The sequence below is a fragment of the Cimex lectularius genome, unplaced genomic scaffold (assembly GCF_000648675.2).
Source record: "Cimex lectularius strain Harlan isolate CLEC.00 unplaced genomic scaffold, Clec_2.1 scaffold151, whole genome shotgun sequence".
Lineage (NCBI taxonomy): Eukaryota > Metazoa > Arthropoda > Insecta > Hemiptera > Cimicidae > Cimex > Cimex lectularius.
In genome coordinates this window covers 1,222,150-1,231,713 of record NW_019392786.1, presented here as the reverse complement: position 1 = coordinate 1,231,713, position 9,564 = coordinate 1,222,150, and the positions used below count along the sequence as shown (strand labels likewise).

Sequence of the window (9,564 nt, the reverse complement as noted above, 5' to 3'; positions counted from 1 at the left end):
TTAATTTTAATTAATTAAACTTTTAATCTAGGGTCTTGGTAGAGATGAAAAACCAAGAGTCACGACCGAGATTCACATCCAAGACCTTCGGTTGGTTTAATGTTGACCTAAGGTCGTGGGTTCGAATCCTTCTCGTGACATTTGCTTTTTCATCTCAACCAAGACCTTGTATTAAAAGTATAATTAACTAAAATTAAAATGTAAGGTTGGTGAGGTAATTTTGTTTATCAGATTAAAAAGATACAGTAATGTAAAAAAAAGTTTTTTTAATACATTAAATCATGTGACATGATTGTTTACGATAATATGTTTAAAAACATATGCTTCCAATAATTCAACGTTATCTGGTGACAGTTGTGAACACGTACTCTTTTTTGTGAACAATTAGGAAAATATACAACGAACACTATTGGCTATTTATGCAAGAAGAATGAAAACTGCAGATATTCAATGATAAGAAATCAATGTCGACGTAGGTGTTTTAATATATGCTATTTTAGTCTGGATTCAATCGGCCTGAAAACAGTAACCGTAATTTTTTAAACAAAGGGAAAACAGGAAAATGCTTGCAATTCAAGGAAATTGCACTGTCTGCAAAAAAGATTTAAACGTAATAACAGCAGGAATGGTATGTTTTGTGTGTGAGAAGTTCTATCACGGCATTTGCATGCATCCTCCGAAACGTTATGAACAAATTGAAGAATATGTTATAAACACAAGAGAATGGGTATGCGAAAGATGCCCCTCGCCTGATCACGACTTTGAAGTCAGGACTGGTGAAGATAAGGAAAAAGTGCGCCAAAACGCAGAAATCCTTTTTCAACTACGCGAAGCTATCATGATGATCGACGAAATAGTCTCGGTTATCATGCGTAAGTGTGACTACTTAAGTACCAGCGCTAAAATGATCAGAAAACAGAACAGCGAGCTGAGGCAGCGAATAAATTTACGCGAGGTCCAGACTGAGCTTCCGGTCACGTTAAAAAGTTGGGTTGAAACAAGGAGGATGCTGAAAATAGGTGACATTCTACCATCAGTCCATCGACGTCATTCCAGTCTAGATATCTCCAAAATATCAAAAAGATATACGCATTTCAAAAAAAATTGGAACATTCGTGGACCGATAAGTAAACATCGATCCTTTATATACAAATTTCTGTTAAAAACACCAAAACGTAAAAAAAAGCATAAGGGTACGTTCGAGTAGAATACTTTTTAAATTTTTTTTTTACAAAAATCTATTTAAGAATGAAAACATTATTTTAAATTATAGTATTGGAAAAATTGGATGCTCCTCCGTTAAGAAAAAGGATTCTGATCGTTTATTCTATGATCGCTGGGCATCGTAGGAGGTGGCCGACTCAAATGATACTTTTTGCTACTCTCATCCTACATACATTTGTAGGAGCTGTAGTACTGTACGTGATCGAAGGATCACACGAAAAAAAATTTCAAGAGAAGATATTGTCAAGAAGATCTTTCATTTCGAACGAATTTCTAGTGGTATGTATATATGTGTAAGCGCGTCTCTTCTGTTTTGGGCCCAACACTGAATTCGGAGAACCGAAAACAAGGGCCCAGAGGTTTTCTTATGATCGGACCTGACTACAACAATTTAATTTATTGATCAGGCACCTTTTTTTTAATATGTTCCATTCAAATATTCAATTCAAACCAAAATAAATACGAGACCAAAATATTAATTAAATTTAAATCTTTTATTACAATTTATTTTTAAAAAAAATTACAATTTCTTTTATTAACTATTATTTTTATTTTAAAGAATCTTTTATTCTATAATAAAACCTATTTCAGAATCTACAAACATTAATTTTAAAAAGGAATTTAATTCTTGTTTTATAAAGAAAAGTAAAATAAAGAAAATTATTATTAAATTCACTAATTTCGTTGTCCGCTTGACCAATTAAATCATTAAATTAATTAAGGTTTTTAGTCGAGATGAAAAAAAGTTAATGGCACGAGCAGGATTCGAACCCACGATCTTCGGCTTGATAAGCCGCTGCTCTACCGCTTGAGCTATCGTGACCTCGATCCACTCGGACATCAACTTTCTATCTCAACCTCACCTTATGAGTTTCCCTCCTTTTTGCCATTTTTCAAATGTCGTGTAATCGGTTTGGATTCTCGACGACAATTGAAATGGCCACGGAGAGCTTTAGTGAAGTGTACTTCATATTAATTCTTTAAATTCACTAATTTCGTGGTCCGCTTGACCAATTAAATCATGACAATTAATTACGGTTTTTAGTCGAGATGAAAAATAGAGCAGCGGCGTATCTAGCCGAACATCGTGGGTTCGAATCCTCGTGCCATTAACTTTTTTTCATCTGTAAAAACCTTAATTAATTGTAAAATTATTATTGCTATTATTATTAATTTTTGACCACCAATTAGAAAATACAATTAATATTTTAACATAACTTTTAAAATTAAATGCTATCTCTTTTATTTAGTTTTCTTTATCAAATATATTTTTTGTGACATCCCTTTTTTAAATTAAAATACAATTATTATTTTTAGTTTTCTTGACGTCAAAATATAAAATTTACTTACTCGAATTGTGTGCACCAAATTTTTCTTTATTACCAATTAACAGCTCTTAACCCACAGAGGACAGAAAGGGAATTGTTTTTTTGACCGAAAAAATAGCCCTTTCCTAGCCCCTACTCCTTTCACTGTCAGATGTATGTGGAGGGGCATGGCGGTATATTCAAATCGAAACGTTACATATGTATACATTTACGAAAAGTATTTATTTATTAATAAATTATTTGTTGTAAAACCTTTAATTGTAAGTATGAATAATAAATACTAGTGTTTTTATTGTTTTGTTGACAAATTTTAAGGAAAAAAAGACGTTTAATCCCATTCCACTCTTTTCAAGCTACAATATACTATTTCAAAACTCTTGGGTAATAACACCTTGAATACTGACATGGCACTAACTAATGCTTCAACTAGCCTACTTTCGTCATATTATGATTTTATCAAGAGTATGATTCTTAATCACACCAGAACTCCAGATTTCATTGTTAAAGACGAAAGCTGGGATTTTCTCGGGAGTGTTTTCTTCTGTGCAACGACTTCAATGACTGTCGGTGAGTTGCACAACTCCCTCAACATGACCCAATTACAATTATAATAATATTTACAGGATTTGGAGACATCGTGCCTGTGACAGATTCTGGAAAAATTTTTACAATTTTCTACGCTTTGACAGGAATACCACTCTTTCTAACTTTTGCCTCTTCCCTTGGTAAAACCGTTAACGATTTCATGCATCTCGGTTCGAATAAACATTACGTACGACGAAAGTAAGTTAGACAAACGTGAAGAGAAACAGGTTAAGTAAAGCAATATTTTGCTACATTCTGCGCAATAACTAACATTAATGAGAAAGACGCACCACTGAACACACACGAATCGAGAAGCTATCGAGTAATAGCACTCGTTTTAACAATAAAATCTTTCATTCGCGCTCCGAGAGTAAGTCGAGATTGCTTTTAAGACGTCTAGGTGTATTATTAGGATTAGGACCGGGGTAAATTGGATGTGTGTTTAAATATTTTGTTGAATTTTTTATTACTAGACCTTGCAACGTCTTTAATAAAAGATAAGTTGCGGTCATAGCGTAACATGCTATAATGCCTTAACAATGATCTTAGTATACGTGAACAGGCTGATGCCACATTAGGCATGCCAATAGGTGCCACCTCTCCAAATTACAATTCTACTAAAAAGTACAAGGTACTTTTTTTTATCAGAACGGGAAGAATGGGCCAAAGGAACGCCGCTACGGGCAAATTCTTACTGGTACACTCCAAAACCTACAAGGGTACGGGAGCTGGAGTCATGGGATGAACCCAAAGACCGAACTGCCGGTAACTCTAGGTAATTATGATACAGTTTTCCAGTCTGAAATCATAGCGATTAAACAATGTGCTAAAAACACCGAGCCATTTTCTCTGACAGTCAGGCAGCACTAATGGCCCTAGCTTCATTGGGGCCAAGGCAATGAGTGTTGGAAGTGCATGGAGGCCCTGACGGAAGTCAGCGACACTAATGTCTTGGCCCTGGCATTGGTCCTTGGGTACTTGGGACATAGAGGCAACGAAAAGTTTGACATGTTGGCCAAAGAGGGAGCCAACACAGATTCTATCGGTCCTGAACCCTACTGCGGCTTAGTATCTTGCACAGTACAGGATACATTTTAAAATGGATCCTTAATGATGTCCAAAGCCTGGTGGAACAATACCAGAGGCATGAGGCAGGACCCATATACTCGCCGCCTTACTAAAGGCCAATCCTCATATTGAGTCGCATACCTGCTCGCTCTCTATAATGACCAAAGAAATTGCATCCTTCAATTAGAAAGGACATATTAAATAACCTCAAAATAAAACCCGCCAAACAATTGTATATTTTATTTTAAAATTTCGTGATAGTTCATTTTAATTTATATTTTCTATATATATTTTATAATAAAGCTAGTAAAAGTATTAGCTAGTGTTTAAATTCTTTACATTTTCGTTAACTAAGGTACATAGAAATAGTTTTGTAATAAAATGACATAATTTAACTAAACTTTACAAAAATATATAATTGCATTATGAGCGAACTAAAAATCCCAGTTCAAGAATTCCTATGGTTCTTCAATTCACAAAACAAATTTTTGTGAAACCCCAAAAAAATTTAACGCCTTATATTTATTGGATCTGTAAATTATATTACCTCACGTGATGCACTAGTAAACCAATCTATCAATCTGCTATCGATCTAACTGTTAAAAATTGATTAAACACTCTTTTGTTTTTCATATTTTTATTTTATTTTTAGGTCTACATTATTTGGGTATAATTACGATGTGGACGAGGACTTCAGTGGATTCTCACTTTGCTACTTTTTCGTCTTGTACATTGTATATGTCTTGGTAGGAACGGTACTATTCATGATCTGCGAGAGCTGGAATTTTTTCAAATCCTATTATTTCGTTGTTTTATCCTTGGCAACCGTTGGCTTTGGTGATGTGGTCCCAATGGTAAGTATTAAACTGTCTAATTAAAGTATTAAAAAAATAGATTTGATTGTTTACCTGCATCTATAATTTCAGAATAGGAATTTCTTGCTTGGTTCAATAATGTTTCTTATTGGAGGGCACGTCATGACAGCCACAGCCATACATATGATAATAGTGAGTGAATATTTTTTTTTTTTTTTGAGAAATGTTTTACAAGCAAGAACGATTAATTCACCTGATTCGAATGAAACTTTTTAACTTATAATATTCAAAGAATAATTTTATTTGAAATTTACGTGTCCACTCCTCCTATGGCAATCGTCGCAAATTATTCTGCATTGATTTTTGCAAAACAATTCGATATGATCATGTGATTTTAATTATACTGGTGTAATAAACCTCTACAGTGCAAAAACTGTAATTCCACAAGTTTAGTTTTAAAAAAATCATTCAAGCCTTTATTTAATTTAATGACAATTGATCTATTTCTAGTGGAAGTTGAGAAAAAAGTTTCAAATAATAAATTCGAAACTGGAAACCAGAGCTGCGCAATATTATGCAAGGTGACTTTTTATCACAATTGGAATCTTTTGGTGAAGTCAACGAAGAAAAATAATAAAATAAAACGTAAAAATATTTAAACATTAAAACTATTTTCGAAAAGCTTTTTTTAATTAGCGCCAAAATATTATTAACATTTATATTTTAACAATAGTATGTTTCAATACATATACATAGCCGCACAAGCAGTCACATTCAAATACACGCCTCAAACACACAAAGGGGTCAAGTGGTCTTCACTAATAATGTATTATAACTTCGAGGAAATAATAAATTATGCTTATTTACATATTCTTTAATAATAAACGCTTAAATTTGTGAATGAAATGATATATTTGGGTGAAGTATTTAATTCGCGACTCTTTTGAAGAAGTCATATACAACGTGTGACAAATAAAAACCTTCAACTGATAACTAATCTTTCACGCTTCACTAAAATTGACAGGGGGTTCTTACAACAGCTCTACAAATAATTTATAAGAGAGCAATAAGCTACCGTTCATGCTTAAAAAAACAACTATAATTTGAGAAAACTTCAATCTGCACAACGCCTCATGCTGCTGGTAACAATTACTAATGTATCAGGATTGATCTTAGAAAACAGCAAGTAATCAATGAAGACGAAACGATCAATGAAATTAATAAATTGTAAGATTATTGATGTGCCACATGCAGTTATCGTTTCGCCACATCCAGCAAAAGGTAATAAAAAAGACGAATCCACACTCACTATGTTTACTTATGGAGAAAAAGGGAAAATCAGGTAGGCAATGCCTCGGTCGCGTATAAAAATTTGAATACGCCTCTTCAAGTTCAAAACGTCAATCCTAAAAAGTTTACAATGATCTAATGAAAAAAAACCACTTTATTAGATAAACCAAGAGAAAAAATTTGCACATAACTAAAAAGTACATTGGGCATTCTGCTAAAAACTGAAAACAATCTTCTCGAGCCTGCCTGTTGAGCAGAGTGCACTTATCGTAACTCTTGTGGGATTATAATTAACGTAAAGTAACTCGCAACTAACTTTGAAAAATCAGCGAGCTAGCGGAACGGATGAAATTTTACAACTTCACGCTATATTCAAGAATAGCTGATTAATACTAAGATCCTTATATAGCAAAAACCTAGAAGAATTTTGAGTATAAGAGAGACATTTCACTGTGTGGGAGATGCGGATATTTTGATCAATTTTGCCTGTAAATGTTGCCACACTTTATAATTGTCTGATATTTTCGACCTTACGATTTCGGAGTGGAGTATTCCTGGGAAAGCGTTGGTTAGGAAGGTTACCCTGAGGAGGGACCCTGCAGACATAGGAAGTATGTAAATTTAATGTAAATTGAAACAAGAGTTCAACTGAGGTCTCAAGGTAGATCATGTAGTTAGGGGTGAAAGAAGGGAGGAAGAAATTTTACGGATAAAATAGCGTTGTCGGGATTAATGGTTTCATATCGCTGGAAACCCCAATCTGGGAAGCGTAGGTTTACAATGCTTAACCACAAATTCAATTACAATATCATAAAACGTTGCACATATATTTACACGGATAATTGCATCACAATGAATGCTCATGGACCTGAATAATAATTTTCCGATGATTACTGAAGTGAGATATTTAATTGAAACTATTAGAAAACAACATGAATTATTTTTCGAAATAGTATGGATAAAAGTGCATGTAGATATTGAAGGACAATGAGTAGCAGACCAGCATGCAAAAGAGGCTGTGAGGGATCCTTATGTAAAGGTTGAGTTTGACAAGGTACTCATTTTATGTGTAAAGCCTTTTTTTTCAATAAGAATCACTCATAAAATCGGCAGTGGAGTGGAGAAATAGTCCGACTGTATAATATACTAAAACATGTTTTCTAACTATAGGGTGACGAAGTAATGTAGTATTCCAGACCGCCTAAAAACAAGTTTGTCAAGTCATGGAAAAAATAAGGAATATATCTTTATAATTGCGTATTTGGAGATGCACAAAGTTGAGGCATATTCAATGCACTAGTTTAATTGAAAGATGGCAAAAAGGAGGGAAAATTCAAAAAGGTGTGGTTGAGATGGGAAGCTGATGTCCGAGTGGATCGAGGTCACGATAGCTCAAGTGGTAGAGCAGCGGCGTATCAAGCCGAAGATCGTGGGTTCGAATCCCGCTCGTGACATTGACTTTTTTATCTCAACTGAAAACCTTAATTAATTGTTGAGGCATATGTTGTATGAGGCCTCGAAAGAGCCAGCTGTAATCTGCAAAGGAAAATCTTTTCATGAGATGAATTTGGCCACTATCATTTTTGTGTTTGCATGTATGTATGACATTGCGTATACATTTTGAGTTATACTATTTATTTACATAGTCGTATTCAGTTTGCTGCAGGACATTATTGCACCGTTTCACCTAGTCTGCATTAAATATAAGAATCAATTTATCTTAAAATATATATTAAGCATAAAATAGTTTAGAGGAAAAATATATTTAAAAACCCGAGGCATTACGCAAAACAATAATTATGGTATTAAATGGTAAGGTATTAAACTCAACAATAGATAAGTACATGAGTTCAATAAATAAAAAAGAAAATAACAATATTCAAGTGCATACTACACACAATAAATCAACTAACAGATAAGGACTTAACATCTATTTACACGTTATTAATCACAGCAATTGACTAAACCAGGCACATTGGCAAACACACATTTTCCTTCAAAGGTGCGCTTGAGATGGGAAGTTGGTGTCCGAGTGGTTCGAGGTCACAATAGCTCAAGTGGTAGAGCAGCGGCGTATCAAGCCGAAGATCGTGGGTTCGAATCCCGCTCGTGCCATTGACGTTTTTATCTCAACTAAAAACCTTAATTAATTGTACTGTAATGAAAAAAAATCGTATTGGATGCAAGTTGAAATGAATTGCTTAAAAAACACACACATCAATTTGTAATTAATTTTAATTAACTTTTATACTCTGAAAAGAGATTAGGTTAAGGTTTTTTTATTAGTCTGTTTTTTGGTGTTCTTTTTCTTGATAACAACTGGATTGTTTACATCAATGTTTAGAGACAAAAAATCTGAAAAAAACGCAGCGACTCACCGTTAGCAACTTGAAAACCCGGATCACGTCCAAAAAAGCTAAGTTTGTGCATTTGAAAGAAATGTAAGAAGGTGCTTTATTATTATGAGCTTCTTCCTCCCAATTAAAACGTTGTTTTTTCTATATACTGCGCACAATGAGAGCCATTAAAATCAGCAATTGAACAGAAACGAACTATTTTGGCTAATGGTAAGAGGATTATTTTCCACCAGGAGCTTCTCCGAGATGTGCTACCACACTCACCGTATTCGCCTGACCTGCCTGACCTTACTCCTTCAGATTTATTCTGGCCTCTGCAAAACTCTATAAATGGGGTAAATCTGACAGGATTCGAAAATGCAGAAAACGTTCAATTCATCGCTCAAAAACATGAGAAAGTTCTGAGAGTTTAATTTTTTTATTCGTGATTTCGTCCTTCGTTCTTTTATTTCAAATTTGAAGCCCAGCCTCAGTAATGTAACGTAGAGGTAGACAATAACGTCTGTATGGTGGACAGTGTAGGAATTTTACTGTTTTTTCCGCCAATCTAGGTACAATTTTCCTTCTTTTTTACATACCTTGTGCACTGGGATATTACATGGTGTCGATCTTCCTATGACCCCCAGGTGTAAGAGTTAGATGTTTTCTTTTATCTACTTTGTGAAGATATGCAATACACATCCTATGATTTGAGCGTAGGTGCCTCAGTATCAATATTTGTTTTGACTGCTATTGTGCCAACTGGAACCATGCTACCAGCGGAATAAAGGTCTTATACCTAATACCATTATTGTGTGTTGAATACATGCTGACAGCCTTTTATTCGTTGGGTCATAAGTGCCTGCATACAAATCTGCAATAGCACAGGAAAATGTGTGAGAAGTCTACAGCCATCTA

General features: G+C 34.3%; 1 protein-coding gene across 1 annotated transcript; it reads left to right on the top strand.

Moving 5' to 3' along the window:
- Positions 1–326: 326 nt before the first annotated feature.
- On the top strand, positions 327–5,695 carry LOC106662526. Its single transcript, XM_024227853.1, has 7 exons — positions 327–1,193; positions 1,274–1,503; positions 2,906–3,119; positions 3,176–3,335; positions 4,858–5,059; positions 5,132–5,212; positions 5,531–5,695. The coding sequence occupies exons 1-7, from the start codon at positions 563–565 to the stop codon at positions 5,603–5,605; spliced, it is 1,593 nt and encodes a 530-aa protein (XP_024083621.1). The 5' UTR covers positions 327–562; the 3' UTR covers positions 5,606–5,695.
- Positions 5,696–9,564: the final 3,869 nt, after the last annotated feature.

What these genes read in the sequence shown, in the direction of transcription:
- LOC106662526 (XM_024227853.1), top strand. Translation starts at nt 563, where the DNA reads ATGCTTGCAATTCAAGGAAATTGCACTGTCTGCAAAAAAGATTTAAAC. An exon ending in ACGTAAAAAAAAGCATAAGG is followed by an intron (nt 1,194 to 1,273) that starts GTACGTTCGAGT and finishes TTTAAATTATAG; the next exon opens with TATTGGAAAAATTGGATGCT. An exon ending in AACGACTTCAATGACTGTCG is followed by an intron (nt 3,120 to 3,175) that starts GTGAGTTGCACA and finishes TAATATTTACAG; the next exon opens with GATTTGGAGACATCGTGCCT.